This window comes from Dasypus novemcinctus, chromosome 11 (assembly GCF_030445035.2).
Source record: "Dasypus novemcinctus isolate mDasNov1 chromosome 11, mDasNov1.1.hap2, whole genome shotgun sequence".
NCBI classification, from domain to species: domain Eukaryota; kingdom Metazoa; phylum Chordata; class Mammalia; order Cingulata; family Dasypodidae; genus Dasypus; species Dasypus novemcinctus.
The window spans coordinates 87,557,694-87,579,588 of NC_080683.1; the positions used below are offsets into that span (position 1 = coordinate 87,557,694).

Below are 21,895 nucleotides of genomic sequence, written 5' to 3' on the forward strand. Positions count from 1 at the left end.
GATGTATTTAAGGTACTGAAAGAGAAAAACTGCCAGCCAAGAATTCTGTATTCAGCAAAACTGTCCTTCAAAAATGAGTGTGAGTTCAAAGTCTTCACAGACAAACAAAAACTAATAGAATATGTTACCAAAGGACCAGAACTATAAGAGATACTAAAGGGAGTGCTGTAAAAAACATATGGTTAAAACATATCATGGTGGTTTTAACTAGTAGAGTTAATTAATATATAGGTATGACAGCTGTTGAAAGGGAAAGTCTAAGGTCATATATATTAGCAGAAGGAAAGCTAAGAACTGAACTTGGGACTGTATAAGATAGTAAAACCTCATGTAAAACACAAATACGGATAATACTGCATATACAAGAAAGTTTTTATAAAAAATATAATATAAAATATAAATACCAATACACTAGAGAGAAGAAAAACGAATAGCAGTTATATACGACAGGCAAGGCATAGAGAGACTGAGAGGTGATGAGTTTTGTTTGTTCATTTGTTATATTATTGGAATAATGGAAATGCTCTGGGAATGACTGGGGTGATGAATGCACAAATATGTGATTACACCTAATACTACTGATTTTACTCTTTGGGTGAATTTATGCTTTATTAATATGCACCAATAAAATTGATTTTTAAGGAAAAAGAACTGCAAGTTTTGGAGAGGATGTGGAGAGACAGGAATGTTTATTTGCTACTGGTGGGAATGTGGAATTGTACAGTCACTGTGGAATTCTGTTTGGCAGTTCCTAAGGCAGTTAGATATAGATTTACCATGTGACCTGGCATACCACTACTAGGTATATACTCGGAAGAACTAAGAGCAGTGAAACGAACAGACACCTGCACACCGATGTTCACAGAAGCATTATTCATGATTGCCAAAAGATGTAAACAACCCAGGTATCAATCAGTTGATGACTGGATAAACAAATTATGGTGTACAGACATGATGGAATATTACACAGCTGTCATAAGAAATAAAGTCATGAAGCATATGATAACATGGATGAACCTAGAAATTATGTTGAATGAAGCAAGTCAGGCACAAAGAACAATTACTGTAAGATTTCACTATTATGAACTAAATATAATGAGCAAACTCATGGAGTTAATAGCCAGAATATGTCACCAGAGAATAGAATGTGGCTAGAGAACAGAAAACTGAGGTTTAATCTATGCAGAATTGGTAAAAAGTTGTTTGTGAAAGTTTGGAAATGAAAAGAAATGGTGAAATCTCATCATAGGATTTATAATAAGTAGAGTTAACATATGGGTATGATAGTGGTTTTTAAACTTTTATTCTTTTTTAGAGTAGTAAAAATACACTAATATTGACTGATGTGATGATAATCCTAACTGATTACATCAAGTGCCATTGAGTGTACATTTTAGATAAATTATATGGTTTATGAACAAAAAAATAATGGTTTGGGGGAAAAATTCCGAAAATGTAATATATCGACTATTATAAGTAGCGAAACGTTGATGATGCTCTTTTTTAAGTTGTTATAAATGTTTCAAAACAATGCAAAGTATTGGTGGTGGGATGAGGTATGCAAGCCCTGGATGATATTATGCGTGTTTGTTTTGTAAGTTCACAACTTTTACTATACACTTATTGTTCATGTATGTTCATATATCAATTATATATTTTAATAAAATTTTTAATGGAAAAAAAAAAAGAGCTAAAATCAAAGATCTAACTGAACTGGAGAAACTAGAAAAAGAGCAGTAAACCGTTCCCCAAACAAGCAGAAGGAAAGAAATAATAAAGATTAGGGCTGAAATAAATGAAATTGAGAACAACAACAACAAAAAAATAGAGAAAATCAATAAAACAGAAAGCTGGTTCTTTGTAAAGATCAATAAAATTGGTAAACCCCTAGCTAGAAGTCCGGGACCAGATGGCTTCACAGGTGAATTTTACCAAGCATTTTGAAAAGGATTAACACCAATCCTGTATAAACTCTTCCAAAAAACTGAAGAGGAGGAAAAATTACCCAATACATTTTATGAAGCCAACATCACCCTAATACCAAAGTCAGATAAAGATACTATAAGAAAAGAAAGTTATAATCTCTCTAATAAACATTGATGCAAAAATTCTCAACAAAACACTTGCAAATCAAATCCAACAGCATATCAAAAGATATACATATGACCAAGTGGGATTTATTCCTGGTATGCAAAGCTGGTTCAATGTAAGAAAATCAATCAGTGTAATACACCACATTAACAATTTGAAGGAAAAAACCCACATGACCATCTAAATTGATGCAGAACAGGCATTTGACAAAATCCAGTATCATTTCTTGATAAAACCACTTCAAAAGATAGGAATAGAAAGAAAAGTCCTTGATATAATAAAAGGCATATATGAAAAGCCCACACAAACATCATATTCAATGGGGAAAAGTTGAAAGTTTTCCAAGATTGGCAACAAGACAAAGATATCCACTGTGACCATTGTTATGCAACACTGCCCTAGAAGTTTTAGCTACAACTAGACAAGAAAAAAAAAATTAAAAGCATCCAAATAGTAAAAATAAAGATCTCCCTATTTGCAGATGACATGATCCTATATTTTAAAAATTTTGAAATATCTACCACAAACCTACTTTAAATAATAAATGAGTTTGCAAAGTGGTAGGATACAAGATCAACATGCAAAAATCAGTAACGTTTTTGTACATTACTACTGAACAATCTGAGGAGGAAATCAGGGGGAAAAATCCATATACAACAGCAACAAAAAGACTCAAATTCCTAGGAATCAATTTAACTAGAGAAGTACAGGACCTATATGCAGAAAACTATAAAACAATGCTAAAAGAATCACTGAAAACTTTAACAAGTTAAAAGACATTTCATTTTCATGGAATGGTCTATGAAGTCTAGTCTAGTGAAGATGTCAATCCTACCTAAACTGATTTATAGATTCAATGCAATACCAATCCAAATTCCAAGAGTCTACTTTACAGAAATAGAAAAGGCAATTACCAAATTCATTTGGAAGGGAAAAGGCATCCAAATAGATAAAAGTATTCTCAAAAAGAAGACTGACATGGGAGGAATTTCACTGCTTGACCTTGAAACATATTACAAAGCTACAGTGGTCAAAACAGCATGGTACTGGCATAAAGATAAGCACATTAATAAGTGGAATAGAATTGAGAGTTCAGAAATTAAACCCACATATCTATGGTCAGCTTGTTTTTTTTTTTTTTTACAAACCCCCAAAGTCCATGTTAACGGGAGAAGACAGCCTCTTAAATGGTTCTGGGGGAACTGGATATCTACAACCAAAAGAATGAAAGAGGACCCCTATCTCACTCCCTACACAAGAATCAATTCAAAATGTGTCAAAGACCTAAATATAAAAGTCAGTACCACAAAAATACTAGAAGAAAATGTACAGAAACATCTTCAAGACCTTGTGGTAGGTGGTGGTTTCTTGGACCTTTCACTCAAAGCATGAGCAACAAAAAGAAAAAATAAATAAATGGGACCTCCTGAAAATTAAACTCTTTTGCACCTCCCAGGACTTTCTCAAAGGGGTGAGAAGGCAGCGGACACAATGGGAGAAAATATTTGGAAATCATATGTCTGATAAGGGTTTAATATCCATGATTTATGAAGAGATGCTACAACTCAACAATAAAAAGACAAATGATTCAATCAAAAAATGGGCAAAGACTTGAAAAGACATCCGTCCAAGGAAAAAATATAACTGGCAAAAAAACACATGAAAAAGTGTTCAACATCACTAATGATTAGGAAAATACAAATCAAAACTACAATGAGATATCATTTCACACCTATCAGACTGGCCCCTATTAAAAGACAGAGAACTCCAAGTGTTGGAGAGGATGTAGAGAGAAAGGAACTTATTCACTGTTGGTGGGAATGAAGAATGGTACAGACACTGTGGAGGATTGTTTGGCAGTTCCTAAAGAAGTTGAATATAGATTGCCATGTGACCTTGTATTACCACTACTGGGTATATACCCAGAACTGAGAGCAGTGACAAAACAGACAGCTGTGCACCAATGTTCATAGTGGCATTATTCATGATTGCCAAAAGTTGGAAACAACCCAGGTGCACATCAACCAATGAATGGATAAACTGTGGTGTATTCACACGATGGAATATTATGTAGCTACAAGAAGAAATGAAGTCTTAAAGCATATGACAACATGGATGAACCTAAAGGGCATTATGTTGAATGAAGCAAGTCAGACACAAATGGACAAATGATGTATGATTGCACCATTATGAACTAAATATATTGTGTAACATATTGTATGTTTCAATTTACATAAAATGCAAATATAAATCAATTTATGAAGATAAAATTAGGTTAGTGGTCATGTAGGGCTAGGGAAGCCATGCTAAGTGGTGTGGAGTTTTTCTTTTTGGAGTAATTTTGCTGTGATGAATGCATAACATTGTGATTATACTAAAAATCACTGATTACACACTTTGCATAGATCATATGATATGTGTGTATAGCTCAATAAAACTACTTAAAAATAAATGAATAAAAGTGCAATAATAGCCAGAAATAGCAGCTATGTGTGGCAGGGGAACACAGAGATTGAGAGGTGAAGAATTTTCTTGTCTGCTTTTTTTCATTATTATTGAAATAATGAAAATGGTCTAATAATGATTGAAGTGATAAATGCACAATTATGTGTATATACCAAATACCACTGATTGCACACTTTGGATGAACTGTATGCTTTATTAACATGTACCAATAAAATTAATTTGTTTAAAAAAAAGCACAGGGTAACTTTTGGTGTTTTTTGACAGTCATCTCTCAGTAGTAGCAATTTATAAACAGACAACTTTTAAATTGAGACAAAATTATTTCCAAAATATTATAATAAACTGAGTGTACTTAACCAACTCAATTAGTCAGTTGCTACAACAGAGCAAGTAGCTGACTGGAAAAACAACTCTTGCAATAATAACAAAAAGTTTCATGATTTGGCATCAGAGAAATTCAGATTATATAAATTCAGATTATATATAAGAGAACCGATTATATAAATGTCGTAATAGAAGGGCTCTGTAATTATCTGGCATCCTCTTCGTGTTTTACCTGTGCTTAGAAATGTACATGACAGGAACTCTGGAAATCTTCTGAATGCTTCTCTTAAATCAAGATAAACTGTGGCAACAACATAATGCTTGTCCTGAATTATCCTTAGTACTAAGCAGTCAACTGTTTTTGTGTATGTATGCATGGCAATCCTTAGAGGCACTTAATATTTTTGCCCGTTTCTCAAATTTAGCCATTACACACTTAGCTATACAGGGAGATGCATTTGATCTAAGAAGAGTTTAGTTTTAATGGAAGAGTTGATGAAGTCAGTATCAATAAAGATGTAGAAAGGTGCTGGGTGTTATATTGAACTTCCTTTTTAAGAATTAATCTGTGGAGCTTCTGATCTATGAGAATAAGTATTTGCATCATGTTGCACACCGTCTTGTATTCTTTTGCTTATTACAATCTTGAATTACCAGCCACAAAGCACTTTCTACCAAGAAAACTTTTATAGGTTGATGAAAAAAACCATTTGGCTCTCTATTACTCAATAAACACTTATTAAGCAGTTTTCTCAAAAATTTCAACTCTCTTTGTATACAGAAAAACACATGGATAATATGTATGTTATTTCTCAGAAAGAAAAGAATTACTGATTTTTCCCCCCCCTAACAAATTCGAAGGTACTGGATTAACTTAAGTTAAAATTACTTTCTTATTTGTTTAAATTAAAATTTTCTTATAACAAATTTTGAGGGGAACCTACAAAACATACTGGGTCAAATGCTGTTGCTTAATTCAGTGTCAAAGATTCAGGGATTTCCCTTATCTCCTTGTAAAGGATGGAAGAACGTAGGAGGAGAGTAAAATGCCTTGATTTTTTTTCTTTCACTCAAAGAAACTTAACATGTGATTGCAATTCTTAGATATGTAACAATATTGATAAAACAATGAAGACAAGCCATATTTATGAAGAACAATACTGTGTGAATAATTTAAGAAGATGACCACACACGCAGGTGAAATTCTTCTGGTAGCCGGTTGTGGTCGTTGAACAATTTCCATTCTCACCTATCTGATTGGATATATTTTATCCTTCAGGGGTAAGGGAAGCTTGCCAAGAAGGGAAAAGAAATAAGGTTACAAAACCTAGATAAGACAGGGAGAAAAGCTGAAGATAGGAACATTAAGGATAGGCTCTAGAGGATTAGAAAAGATCAGCTTTAAAATTTCCCATTTCCATATTTTTCCTTAATCTGTTCATACTTTACTTAGCTCAAAGTCAAAAGATGAGAGACACCTATCAGGCTGCTTACTAAAAGTCTTATTAAGACTCTCAAACAGGAATTGTTTATTATTGCTAGAGTAATGATAATTTCACATTTATTGAGTGCTTATTATGTGTCAGAAATTGTGATAAAACCTTCATACGAAACCCTAACATACTAAATTTGAAATGTCAGTGTGAACTCATTACGTATTTTCTCTTATTAAAAGGAAGTATTTTCTGCTCAGTCTACTGATGTGACCTAAAAAAAATGATGAGTCTAAGAGCAATAAGTACCCAAACTGTCCAGAGTACAGTTTCTAAATACTATTTACCAGTAAAAGTAAACAGTACTCCTTGAAGAAATGCTGATTCCAAGGCAGGGGCAGAAATATGCACAAGTTAAGCCTGGAACATCTTATAAGAAACAAAGAAGCTATAAATAACTACTTGTATTCTGTCAAAAGGGTATAGGCACCCACTGGCCAAAGAAGACACAATTAGAGCATCAAAAAGAATACTAACTGCAATGGATTGAAACATATCAAATATAGGTAAAAATCCATGAATTCTAAACACTAAAATAAATATATACAGAAACACACACACTGGTCTCTTTTGGAGGATGCTAGGAAACTAATGCATCATATGGGATAAAGGTATGCCTTTCCTGTATAAACTAATTTAGAGTAGCCATTTTTTTTCTTTACAGATTTCTAATAAAATTTTTTTAAAAAGGTAGAATATCACCATTTTGCAACTCCTGATAAATTAAAGAATCTAGATAATTAGCACCAATGGCTGCTAAAACCATTATGTGAAAAGCTGATGGTGAACTTTATAACGGATGGATCACTGACAACCCCAACACTCAGTAATCAATAATAATAGCACAAATAGTGTGAGACCCAGACATTATTCACCTTCTGATATAAGAAAACAACAAAAAGAACGTGAATCTAACTGCCAGTTTACAAGAAATATAGGGAACAAAGGAATACGTTAAATGACAGGAATGCAATCAGCAAATACAGAACGTGGAAAATTCTTAAGAGAAAATGACCCAGTTTCTTTAACAAATATATTGCAAGAAAACAAAACAAAACAGAGAAAGGGCAAAATTACTGATTAAAGGAGACAAAAAATATTATCAATCAAATGAAGTATGTGGGCATTTTGGGACATTGATCAGAACAAATCAAAAGTTTGGACAAACACACATACACACAACTGGAAAAATGAGAATACAGATTGGATACCTGCTATTGAGGAATTAGTGGTCTTTTTCGAGATATGATAATGATATTGTGATTAAGTTAAAAAAGAGTACTTATCTTTGAGATATATACTACTAAAGTATTAATCTGGGATATGTTAAAATAATCTAGTGGGAAGGGGCATGGATGACACACAATTGGCCATGTATTGAAACTGTAGAGACTGGATGATGGGTACATGGGGATTCTTTATATCATTCTATTTACATTTGAATATATTTGAAAATTTTTATTAAAAATTTTAAAAAACAAGCTTTATATGCATTATTTTGTTTAGTCCTAAAAGCCCCCTGACAAAGTAACTACAGTTACTCAGAATAAACAACTATCCATTTATCTACTTGAGTTTTAGAAGACTCTTTTTGTCCTTGCATTTCAGAGTATAAGATCCAAAGGAAGCAAATTTTTATAACTTACTGAACTTGATTATCAATCAAGAACCAAAAATCCATGATTAGCAGACCCAGGTCCACTGATGTTCTGTGGGGAAGTCATTTATGTAACCTAGCTTTTAAGTCTTGAGCACACTTATGTGTCTTTATACAGGTTACAAAACAAATCCTTGACTAAATGGCTTATATCTACTTTTTTTACTATTTCTATTATCTAAACACCTCATACTAAACTCATACTCCAGGAGTACTAGACTTTTTAGTTTTCCAAATTGGTCCCACTGTTTTAGATTTTCTAAGGTCCAGCTAGAAGAATCCCTTCCACATCAGTCAAACCTTAAATACTTGAACAATGAATCATTTTAAAATCCCAACTCAGGCTTTGTCTCTCTCACTGCAATGTTAGCTCCTTAAGGGCAAGGATTGTGTCTATTCATTTTTATATTTCAATATGTAAAACAGTACCAGCCACCAAATAGAGGACTGCATGTAAGAGTCAGCATGAAATGTAACCTTTAAAAACAGAGATACTATCATTTGGAAGAACACCTAACAGTTGGCTAAAAATAAAGTTATAAAATACACTCTAACAAAGCCATTACCCTATGAGGCTGCAGTAAACAATGAAACTGGAACTGCATGATAAGAAATGGAGGTTAGTAACACTAAGTGAAAATCCTCTCATTTTCTTTAACTCATTTATAAGCAGAGCAAATCTGTGATCTTCTTTGAAAGGCAGATCCCATAACAGTAGTGTTGCTCTCAAATACTACAAATCATCATCTGAAAGTGCTTTTGCAGTGCTCTACAGGTTTAAAAGCAATTCTACATCTAATTTTGAGATGTCAAGTATGGATAATTATTTCTTCATTTTATCACTAACTGTTCTTGCTCTTTTTTTTTTTTTAAGAATGAATTTGTTAGTTTATTTATTTCTCTCCCCTTCTCTCCCTCCACCCCCAGTTGTCTGCTCTCTGTGTCCATTCGCTGTGTGTTCTGTGAATGTTCCCATCCCTATTAGTGGCACCAGGAATCTGTGTTTATGTTGCATGACCTTGTTGTGTCAGCTCTCCATGTGTGTGGCGCCATTCTTGGACAGGCTGCACTTTCTTTCACACTGGGCAGCTCTCCTTACAGGGCTCACTCCTTGCGCATGGGGTGCACTCCTTGCACATAGGGCTCCCCTATGCGGGGAACACCCCTGCATGGCACAGCACTCCTTGTGCACATCAGCACTGCGCATGGGCCAGCTCCACACGGGTCAAGGAGGCCCGGGGTTTGAACCATGGACCTCCCATGTGGTAGACGGACACCCTATCCATTGGGCCAAGTCTGCTTCCCTAACCGTTCTCTTTTAATGTTAAAATTCCATGCACTGAGAATGTTATACTGAGTTTACACAAAGTCAAAGATTTTTAAATTGTTTTTTGTAAAGAAAAATATAAACTGTATGGGAGTGTTCTGAAAGCTCCCTACAAGGAAAGAATGAAATTTCTATAGTCAATGAGAGATAACTTTTATTTTATTAATAAGCTAAGAGAGGAATGATCTGCAGGGAGCAAATAGTACAAATATCAGAAAAATGTCATTTAAAAAGCTTAATGGTTTAAGAGTTACAATTACTAGAAAGTTCCAGGTCATTAAAAATAGAAACACAGGTAGAAATTGTTTATGAAATTATTTATAACTTACGAGGACAGTATCAGTGAAATTTTTTCTTTTTTCTGTTCTAAAAATGACTGAGGTGGGAAACAGATGTGGCTCAACCAATTGGGATCCATCTACCGTATAGGAGGTCCAGGGTTTGATGCCCAGGGCCTCCTGGTGAGGGCAAACTGACTCACATGGTGTGCTGGTCCATGCAGAATGTCGGCCCACACAGGAACACCACCCAGCGCGTAAGGGCTCCCCTGCGTGGGAATGCTGCCCAGCTCAGGAAAGCCACCCCGCACAGGAGTGCTGGCCGATGCTGAGAACTGGCGCAGCAAGATGACGTGACAAGGGACACAGAGGAAAGAAAATAAGAAGATGTAGCAGGACTGGGAGCTGAAGTGGCACAAGAGAGTAATCACCTCTCTCCCACTCTGGAAGTTCCCGAGATCAGTTCCTGGAGCCTCCTAATGAGAATACAAGCAGACACAGAAGAACCCAGAGCGAATGGATACAGAGAATAGACAATGGGGAAAATGGGGGTGGGGAGGGGAGGGAGAAATTTTAAAAAATAATAATGATAAAAAAAAAAAATGACTGAGGTGATGACAGCACAACTCTGTGATGAAAATGAGAGCCATTAAGTATATACTCTGAATGGATTGTACAAAACATGGGACTGTATAAAACAGAGAATTCCGTGGTGGAAGATGGACTGTGGTTAACAGGACAAATATGAGAATGTTCTCTAATGAACCATAACAAATGTGTAACACTAAAACAGGGTGTTAATAATAGGGGGGTTGGGGGAAAAATACACCAAATGTAAGATATGGGCTATAGTTAGTCGTAATATTTTCATGTATTCTCTTTCATAGTTTGTAACAAATGTTTCACAACAATGAAAGGTGGTGGTGGTGGGGTGATGTTTGGGAGCCCATACATCATGTTTGTTTTGTAAGTTCAAAACTTTTACTATACACTTATTGTTTATGTATGCTTATGTATGAATGATATACTTCAATAAAATTTTATTAAAAAATTTGAGAAAAGCACAATGAAAAGTAGCTAATGAATAGTCCATTATCTTTGTAGCCATTAAAAAAATTCTAAAATCACTTCAATCCTGGATCCAGGCTCTGCCATGGTAGTTTTAGATTTGGCAATATCAGATAAATAAAACTTGCTATCACTACCTGTTAAATTTGTGCTTTTACTCTCTAGTTCTACCTTTTCTCTTCTCTTATAGATGGATTTAACTAAAGGAAAACAAAGAACAAGCGTGGGTAAATGGACTGATGGTAAGGAGAAAGCAAAACTGTGGAGGGAACTGAAGCAGCAGAAACAAGAAAATGGTTTTATTTGCTTGTGCAGATAAAAAGGTGCTTCACAATATTTTAAATAACCCACTAACATGGTACAGATGAGAGATGAGGGGACCCTATTAAGGCAGTGACAAAGGGCATGGAAGGGAAAGAATAATCTTGAAAAATAATTGAGGTTAAATAAATGGACAGGATATAAATGGATGCAGGAGAAGAGGAAAAAAGAGGAATCAGAGCTTATATTTAAGTTAAAGAGACTGGACAAAAAGTAAAATCATTAACAGTCCAAGGAGCTACAGAAAAACAATTGTGGCAACAAGAAAATAGATTTGGGTTTACTTTGAAATGTATAATTTCATACTACTTGTTTATGCTTGCCACCTGAGGAAGTAAATATTTAGAATGGAAAAATAAAGACAATAAAGCCTTTTGAGATTGTACATCTTTTATTCATCTTTATATTTAGCACTTAGCAGTTAACATAGAGTTAATATTTAAGAATTGACTACGTGCCAGGCAATAAGCTAAGAGTCTTCTCTCCATTATCTCACTTAAATACTCATATCAACTACCCATTTTACAGATAAGGAAACTAAAGCTTAGAGAGCTAAGTAACTTGCTAAAGACTAAAACACAGGGCTGGCTGACTCCAAAGCTCATGCTCTTAACACTGTTAAAGTAGGTGCTCAACAGATGGATTAAAAGAATGAAATTCTTTCTTGGGCGTTGTGTGGACTGATACATAAAGGATATTACAAAATTGAAATGCTGATATTAAGCATTTTTCTTCTCTTTGTAACAATCATATCGTCTTTTAAATTAAGAACCAGAAGTTAATTCTATTCTGTTTTACTTTTCCTTTACCACATTTTTCTTAATAACTAGAATAGTTGTGTTATGGATATTTAAGAAAGTTACTACACTTGTAAAAGACTGACAAAATTCGTATGTTGTCAAGTAATACTGTTTTGGGGGAATATGCCTAAATGAGGTGAAGACAAGCATAAAAGGACATTATTGGACATGTACTGGCCCATGAAACAGTACTGACTGAAACTCACATGTTCTTTGGGCTAAGTTATTTATAGAAATAAAACTGTGGGCCCTGAAAGCCTTTGACATGCTGACGACAACCTCTGTGAGAAGAGATAAAAGGTAGGACTGCCAATGGCAAGACTCAAACAGAGGGACTAGCTCCAGTTACCAGTGCTAAAAGTTGTAAAAAAAAAAAAAAAAAAAAAAAAAAAAGTAAAATTCTTCCTTTTCTCCTCCCTAGAGTGGTGGGTAGCAGCATATCATTTTTGATGCTCTGTCATTTAATTGTTTTGTAGACTGCACATTTTCTGATTTTCCAGTTTTCAATATGGCTTTTTTCTGAGACTCAGATGTCAAGTCTGTAGAATATGTTTGTTCTTTAACACAAAACATCATCTCAGTTTTAAAGGAAAGAGTTTAACCAACCATACAATCAGAACTGAAAGGGTTGAGGGTAACAACATGCTCAAAGACAGCTTTTATTGTATGGTAACAGAATTTAAAGAGTATTTTCTAGACTGCTTTAGGCACCTAAAAACCTAAACCTAGCAATGGGCAGAAACCTTAAATTTCTAGATAAGTGAAGCATTTAATAAGAGAGCCCAAGGTTACCCAAGAATAACACTTAAGGATATACAAGAGATCTGTTTATTTTTAAATTAAAATATTGTCAAAAAATCTTCTTCATAAATTTTGATAAGATTCTACTATTAAAGAACAATTATCAAATGATTAAAAGAGATTTTGGGAGACTATGTACATGAGAATATGTACCAGATAGTCCTAAATTTATGAACAGATTATGTTCCAAACCTTTTTGAAAAAAAAAACAAACTTGCTTAGAGTTAGAAAACATTTTCCTTAAAGGAAAAAAAGAATATTAAAATAGTGGATGGCTCCTAATGTAGAAGTCCATTTAGTGAATAATTCAATTCAACTTTAGTACACTTCCCCCCTATTTCACTGGCACCTTAACTTTAAGAACAGAGTTCCTTTTTCTATCTCTAATTTGCTTGGAAATGGTGGTGAGGGTGGCAAGGGGCAGGGATGTGCAAAATATTCTTTCCAGGGATAAGTCACTATTTTCAAGAGCCCCAGGAAAGGATTCTCTTCCTCTTTTCCACTTTAACCTATATTATCAGCAATACCATGAAAGGACCCTCTGAACAAAATTGGAAAAATTAGAAAATACAAAACAATACCTTTTTATTATATCTGCAATTTCTTTAAAAAGTGCCTTCTCATCAGCAGCATAGGTAACTTCTAGTCCTGTAATTCCAGATCTAATAAGTAATGGCGTCTGACATCTGATATCTAAGAAATAAATCAAAATGTTCATTATATATAGTTGTATAAGTAATATTATCCCCTACTTTCGTGTGAAATCACATTACAGCAATATTTCAAATTAAGGGCATATTCGCCAAAGTAAAAATATAATTAACCTAATTTCTTGAAAATTTTCTTAAAGGTTTCTAGTTCAATATGCACCCGAAAATCCACATTTCATATTTTCAGTTATTTTACTGAAAAGCCTGTATTCATGAAATTCCTCAGATAATAATATATTATCCATAAAGATCTTTTATTACTTGGGCCTGTCTTTACTCTTCCTAACAGGAAGAACTTTGCTTAGTAAAGAATATTTTAATCAGTGGTATACTGAAAAATGTTTAACGACTAGCTCTCTAGGAAAAAAACAAACAATAACAACATGCCCTGAATTGTAGCATATGCCTATTTCCAGGATTTGAAGACTTCCTACCATGGCTGATTTCAATTGGCTTGTGTACTGGCACAAACCAGCTCACATACAGAACTGATTAAACTGCAAATCCCTATATGGTTTTGGTCTATACTAAGACTACCTCCTTAGCTGACAATTCATTTGTAGTAGCTACCACTTAAAACTGCTGAAGGACACTTGATGTTTTATAAAATGCCTTACATGGTATACTAAATGAAGAACCTCTTAACCAGGAATTTATGTATTTAGAAAAAGTTAGAAACAAAGAATATATTTTAAAAGTCATATAAACCATTAACTTACTCATAGTAGTAACTTAACTTTCTAAATTTAAAAAAACCCTTTATATTAGCAACAAAATATCAGCACATGAATACTCAAGGGAGATAGTCCACCCAACCTAGAGATATTACATTTGGTTTCTCTATTCACAATTAGTATTTTTCAAAATAATTTTTAAAACAAATTAGATGTGCAAACTAGAAATTTTCAGATTCTTTATTGTATTGCTTTTGACAATAATTCAAGTAAGAATTAATGAATCCAGGACAAGGTTATACACAACACTTCCTATCACACGTCAGTAAACAGTTTAGAAAGGAGCTGTTCTGCTTAGTTGGTTTAGATAGGTGCTCTTAACCTTTTTGTACCACGGACCACTTTGCCACAGATTCCTTACTAAGTCCACACTGTACTGTGTATTATTTAATAAATATATCGCATCTGCACCAACATGTCCCCATAAGAATGTTTTTTTGAATTTCAGTTCAAGGTCACGGACCCCTGGTTTAGATCATCAGCACAGATTCCTGTCAAAAATTCATCTTAGGGTGGGGAGGTATATAATTAACATAAACGAACAATACCTTGACCTGACACTGTCTTGTCTTTATCAATCACTATTACACCTGTGAGTTCTGTTTTGTCTGTATCTGGTAGTGGAGTGTCAGATGAGATGCAGTAGAATAGAGCACATATCGGGTCAAATTCAGGATCTGGTTCTAAGTCTCGTCTAGTTCGAGCATGTAACTCCACGCTGATTAGGGTAAGATTTTGTATCTATAAAAGGAAATAGAAATTATGCCTTTTGTTTAGACATGCTTGAAAGACTCTAACGAAAAATGCGTGTTAAAATTGCAGGAAAAATAGCTATAAAGGACATGGTCACAATTTAATATCCTACAGTGTAAAACTACAGATTTTTACTTCCAAGATTCATTAAATCAATTCAAGTTTTTTTCTCAGAAACTCTGCTTAAGAAATGACAGTACATACTGAAAACTATTTGTTTAAGATATACAGTGTCTCTCAATTCCTGTTTGAGAAAGAGAATGACTAGGCCAAGTGATTGTACATTCAACAATTTTTACTCTATGCAGTTAATTAAACTATAGTTTTATCTGTAGTTTAAACTAAAAGACATGTTTCTTAGTTTAGAGTTCTTACTTATTAATTCTCTACTACTTGAGGGCTATTAAATTCAGACATTTGCATGTATAGGCAGATTTTCAATTATAGTTGTTCCTGAAAAAAATCATAAGAACTCTTCTGGTATCAACTACAGCTAGAGTATTGCTCAGGCACATTTTCTCTTTGATGAAATTTAATATTTTGCTTTTCTCACTCACTATCCTATGCTAATAACAACTCTACATAAATATAATCTTTCAGTCTTCCTTCTAAAATCAAGACAGAATTATGCCTACAACTGCAAGCAGAGGAATTGCATCCATCATCCATGAGGAATCTAAGCCCCCTCTTGATCTAGAGGTGGAGTGGACATCACCATCCCAGGGTCCACAGAATGGAGGTATAAAATATGGATTAAAGTGAACTTCCTGGTATTCTACTATTAAACTATAGCGACTAGAAATAGAAGAAATTGTAGCATTGAGGTGGAGAAAGTGGCCACAGTAGTTGCTGAGGGCAGGGAGAGGGAAGAAGAGATGTGATGTGGGGGCATTTTTGGGACTTTGAATTGTCCTAAATGATATTGCAGGGTCAGATGCTGGACTTTATATATCCTACCATAACCCACAGAATGTACTGGGGGAGAATGTGAACTACAGGGTAAACTATTAAGCATGTGGTACAGCAGTGCCCCAAAATATGTTCACCGAGTGTAATGAGTGTGCAACAATGATGGGGGAGGTTTTTGGTGTGGGAGGAGTGGGGTGGGGGTTAGAGGGTATACATTATGCTTTTTAATGTAACATTTTTTGAGATGTATATATCTTCAAAAAAACACAATTTATAAAAATGATGGGGGTGGGGAGGTGGGGAGTGGGTTTTATGGGAACCTCTTATGTTTTTTAATGTAACTTGCTTTGTGATCTATTAACTTTAATAAAAAATTTAAAAAAGACAAAATTACTAGAAATTCTGAATAAAAAAAATACAGGTTGGGCTACAAAGGCTCATGATGTTATAGCTGGAATTACGGCTATTAATTTGATCAAGTTTACACACCTGTTAATGGGAAATAGTGGACTACTGCTACAATACTGGTAATTATTCAGATTATATAGAATTTAAAAATGATTTGTACTTTTATTTACCTTGCATGAAAACTGCTAAAGAGACGTGAACACACAGTTCTCACTACTAGTGAGAAATATAATTTGGTAACTGTCTTTGGAGGAAAATTTAGAAATATATATCAAAATTAAAAATGGACATATCCTTTGGTCTAGTACTTTTACTCCTGAGACTTTATCCTTTAGATGTACTCACACATGTGCAAAAATGTGTGCACAAGAATGCTCACTTAAGACTGTAAAGCAAAAGACTGGAAAAAACAAACTAAATATCTGAGTTACAGAAATTATGTGGCATCTATAAAGACTACACACAATGGAACACTCGGTAACCTTTACAACTTTCCAAACGATGAGCTAAGTCTGTATGTTCTAATATGGAAAGATCACCATAATACACTGATAAATGGAACCAGTGAGTATAGAATGCTTCTCTCTCTACATAAAATATAAAAAACATAGGCATAGAAAATTTCTGCTAGGAGAAATGAAAAATAGAATTCTTGAACCTAAGGTGGGAGGGAAAGTTACTTTTATTGTAAATCTTTTTGTCCTGACTGAATTTTTTACCAGGTACATGTAATACTGTATGTGGTCACTAGCATAAGTTATTAAATACTTTTAAGATATAAAGAACATTATTTACATATGTGTTAAAGCATGAGGAAAAATAAAACAAAACACCCACAAATCTACCACCTTCCTTAAGAAATATGTAATGCTGTTTCTGTTTTATAAAACCCAAACTAATACTTAAAAAAAAATCAAACAAAGTAAAATGGGGAACTAAGGGAATAAGGGAAAGAGCTTTCACTTTTAAGTGTATACTCTTCAGATTGGTTTTTTATTTACAATAAGCATGTATTAACTTAGTAAATACAAAACTTTAAAAACGCTAAATCTGTCCCCCAAATCAAATGAAAACAAGAGTTTAATTAGAAAGGGATGAACATATGGAAAGACTATGGAAAAATTATGAACATAACTTCAGGTAAAAAGAGTCTAGGAGGTTGATGGTACTATTTATATACTAGCCAGATTTCACACTCAAAATTTGCCCTTCCTTGATATAAATGCATTACTGTTCATAGGGGCATTTTTTTCTCAGCAAACAATTGGAGAGATACTTACTGAGTGTAATTAGACAAGAGGTAAGTGAGAAAGGGGGACAGAGATTAGAACATTTACCTTGATTATTTTTATGTAAAAGGGAGAGAGATTACATTAGGGTAATGGGAAACTGGAAGACAGTGCTATGGGCATAATTTCCTTAGAGAATAAGGAACAGAGGATAGTACAGATATTTTTTGGTCCACTCTGTGTTTTGACCACCAGGTGGCTGTTTAGAATGTGCCTTCAGATGAAGAAAGCCTGTGTGGGGAGGAAGCTATCAGCAACCAGCCAGATTTATTGACTGATTTTAACTTCAAAAAGGCTCATGATTCTGAAATGGGGTTATCCAGAATATAAGAGTATAATGAAGGAAATTATGCCAATCAAATAAAACAAGCCTTTTTGCTAAGGTCTATGAGGTTAAGGTTAACAATCGATTTTGCTTTAATAAATAATTTTTAACAAATATTTCTTTTAATTTTGTTTTTGGGAGAACTTCTGATAGGATATATATTCCTGAGTTTATCACTTCATTTACAATGGGCTTTTAGGGGCTAGTACAGGGCAAGGCACAAAATAAGAACAAAATGCATGCTGTTAAATGAAAAAATGCACAAATGAATAAATGAGGGAAATTAGACCGGGTTGCAATCTAATTCTTAAAGAATATGATTCTCAGTTCAAATTAAAGATAAAAAATGATTATGTGCTAATACAATCCTTAGAAAAGTTTTAAGACAGTGTCTATATAGCAAAACCAAAGCCAAAACAAAAACCCATAAAAAATCCAATCACAACTTATAGGTAGTTACTAATTATTTGCTCTAAGGGCAATGACATAAAACAGCCATGTAAACCAGCTCTGTCCAATAAAAATATGAAAGCCACATAGGTAATTTTAAATTTTCTAGTAGTCACATTTAAAAAAAGCAAAAAGAAATAGGTGAAATTAATCTAAAATATTTTTATTTTACCTAAGATATCTAAAGTATTACTATTTTAACATATAAAATTATTAATGAAACATTTTATATTCCTTTTCCTAAGCTTTAATGCTTTGAAATATATTTTATATTAATAGTACACCTCAATTCAGATGCTAAATTTTCTAGGGAAATAATTGATCTGTATTTAGATTCCATAAAATTTACATTTGAAAAAGTAGTTTTATATACCAAACTAGTTCCAAATATACTTTTACCTAAGCCAAATTTTAAATTCTCTCAATAGCCATGTTGCTAGTAACTAGCACGTTAATTAGTAGAGGTATAAACAAAATACTGTTTCCAAGTTACTGTCAGTTAGAGATGTGCTTTTTTTTTTTTTCAGATAAGAAATGAAAACTCTTTTATTTTCTAGTGAACTGTATCGAGGTATAATTTAAATACAATAAGACACACCCATTCGAAGATTCAGATTGAAGTCTTACCAAATATATACCCTTATGTAAGCACTGTCACAAAGTCAAGATATAAAACATTTTCATCACTACAAAAAGCTCCCTCACGCCCCTTGCAGTCAACCTCATTCCTTCCCCTAGCTTCAGGCAAAAACTGATATGCTTTGTGTCATTATAGATTAGTTTCGACCTTTCTAGACTTCCAATCATTTGTCATGTTTTCTTGTATGCCTGGCTTCTTTCCTTTAACATAATGTTTTGAGATAATTCCAAATATTTTTTTTTCAAATTCTACTCAATTTATTCATTTAAAAAAAATATTACATTAAAAAAAATGAGGTCCCCATTCACCCCCACCGCCCCCACCCCACCACTCCCCCCACAGTAACACTCTCCCCCATCATCATGACACATCCCTTGCATCTGGTGAGTACATCTCTGGGCATCGCTGCACCCGATGGCCTATGGTCCACACCATAGCCCACACTCTCCCACGTTCCATCCAGTGGGCCATGGGAGGACATAGAATGTCCGGCAATTGTCCCTGCAGCACCACTCAGGACAACTCCAAGTCCCGAAAATGCCTCCACATCTCATCTCTTCCTCCCATTCCCCACTCCCTGTGCTTTGAATTAACTGTATTTTCTGTAATACAGATAAATTTGTATGACCCACCCACACACACATTTTCTCCAGTCCATACTGTCACTGATGCAAAATTTTGCAAAATTTTGGAATATGGTCTGTGGTGTAACTGAGTTAGATATAGATTAGAAACGGGAATGAATGAATTTATGCTCTTTTATAGCAAGCTCTAATCCACTCAACCAACCAAACAGAAAATACAAGTAAATATCGCACTTGGGTGAATAGAATAGCAATTCACAGATATTTCAATAGTTCAAAAATCTTTTCTAATTTAGCTTCTATAATTTCAGCTCTAAGATTTAAGAACGCTGTGAAACCACCATCAGCAACTGATGGCTGTCTTAAAAGTTTGCCTATCCATTTTATATAAATATATATTGTAAAAATAATAAGAACAAAACAGAGATGAACAAAGAATCTTCACTCATTAGAAAATTTCCATACCTGTTCTATAGAATAAAATGAGTTAAACACCACGTAAGTGTCCTTACTGTTGTCGTTTTACCTCATGTAAAGCTTTTGCCTCCTGTAAATTTTGTACGCTGACTTTGAAACCATAAGTATTGTTTAAAGATGGTCCATCAATCTGAGAAGTTTCTTTCTTTGGGGTATTTACTGCTGCAAATTGATTCTATTAAAGGAAACACATAGCCAGAAAAAGATAAATAAGCAATCATTTTCTTTCTTTTGATTACTTTTTCTCCACTTAGTAATATGCTTTTTGTGTTTAGTAGTAAACAATAATCTAATATCCTTTTAAGTCCAAAAAGAAACTGTTTTATTAACATTCATTTCATGCTAGTAACTAAAGATACCAGAACTGGATATATATAGAAATATGGGATATAACCTGTAAACAAACTATGTGTTCACCTAACTTATATGTTGAGTTTACAAGCCTTAATTACTGAAAGTAAGAGTCTTGTAGAGAGTTGCTACTTACACTACATGGACACTTAATTTTACCTTGTTTGGCAGTATGACATAGAATCAATCAAGTATTTGCAACTACTTTTGCTAAGTCTGTAAAAGATTTGAAATTCTGAATATGTACTTTATCCTAAAACAACATGTTGTCTGAGAGACAAATTAAACATTTAAGTAACCTTCAAGAGTTTTAGAAAACAAAATTGCTTCCATTTAAAAAAAAAATTTTTTTTTTCTGATTTCCAAATCCTTAAACCATTTTTCCGAAAGTGTTGATGTATGCTCATAACACACTGGCATTTATTTGTACTATACATAGCTTGCAACTCAACAATACTGCTTTATAAATGAAATATTTTTAAAGTATTCATAATCTCCAAATAGAAATACTTTTTATAGTGAATGATATTTATGAGAAGTGGTCTATATGGAAGTGATTTCTACCATATTTTCCATAGATACATGTCTAATGTATACTTTCTTCATATAACCACATACTTCTAAGTATTGTCATATTTTTAGTATTTGAATAAAGATATTTATGATTTTTCAGAGATTTGGTAGTAAATAATGTTTTCCTTTGCTACTTACTTAGTAAAAGTAACTGAAAAAAAATAATGTTATATTTGAGAAAAAAGTAACAAACCAAGAAAAAGGATATATTTTTGGTGGGATCAAAAATCACTTACTTGAGCTCTGCTGTCATTGGATTGTTCTGATTTTGCCAGTAATCAGTTAATGTATTTGTATCCTCATAATCCACATTTTGGCTATCATATTCACTTTCTCTGTAATATTTGTATTTACATATAAGAATCTTTCAGATCCCAACAACAAAAAAAAAATCTAAAAAAAATTAGGCAATCTCTTGTTGTCTCAAAGATATGTAAATAAAATGATGCAAAAAAATAAGCAATAAGATTTTTAAGTTGAGACACAATGTTATCAATTATCTAACTGAAATCTAATAAGAATGGAATTTCCACTGGTCTTTAAATATGTTTAGTATAGTTACCTTTGCTTGTGTTAAGAGTACTCTTCTACAAGTGTCAGTATTACTTCCTTTCTTTTGACTCAATTTCTGGGTTTTTGGTTCTGTAGAAAGAAATTTCACATTTAACGTGTACATCAAAATTACCTGCTTCTGTTTTGTTTTGTTTTTTAATTTTTTGGTTGTTCCAAACAGTTAATAACACTTGTGAGTATTGTCCTATAAATTCCCCCAAAAGACTTAACTCCTTAACAATGAAACTAATTCAAAGCTCTGTTCCTTGCTAAAATAACTTAAATCTGTACTTTAAAATAAACACTTAAGTTTAAATTACTGAGTTTAATGTCTTAGTTCCTTAGTCATTATTCTACATATTCATTTAATGCATTTATTCACTTATTTATCAAGTATTTGTGAGGATGAGGAAAAGAGAGTCTCTGCCCTCATGGAGTCTAGAGAGAGAATCACACGCTCCTCAAATACAAATAGAAAATTAAAGTTATAATTGGGGTATATACAAGAAAGGAA

General features: G+C 33.5%; 1 protein-coding gene across 4 annotated transcripts in view; it reads right to left on the reverse strand.

Moving 5' to 3' along the window:
• The window catches only part of REV3L (REV3 like, DNA directed polymerase zeta catalytic subunit), a 254,937-nt gene that overhangs the window by 98,393 nt on the left and 134,649 nt on the right, over positions 1 to 21,895 (reverse strand). For all 4 annotated transcript variants that reach the window (XR_009188015.2, XM_058307291.2, XM_058307290.2 and 1 more), the window contains 4 exons: positions 21,392 to 21,471; positions 19,955 to 20,080; positions 14,619 to 14,811; positions 13,208 to 13,319 (listed from right to left, as the gene is read on the reverse strand). Coding sequence is in view for 3 of the 4 variants with exons in the window: in XM_058307291.2 (XP_058163274.1) it covers positions 13,208 to 13,319; positions 14,619 to 14,811; positions 19,955 to 20,080; positions 21,392 to 21,471 (511 nt within the window). In the remaining variant the exon portion in view is untranslated. The remainder of the gene's footprint in view (positions 1 to 13,207; positions 13,320 to 14,618; positions 14,812 to 19,954; positions 20,081 to 21,391; positions 21,472 to 21,895) is intronic.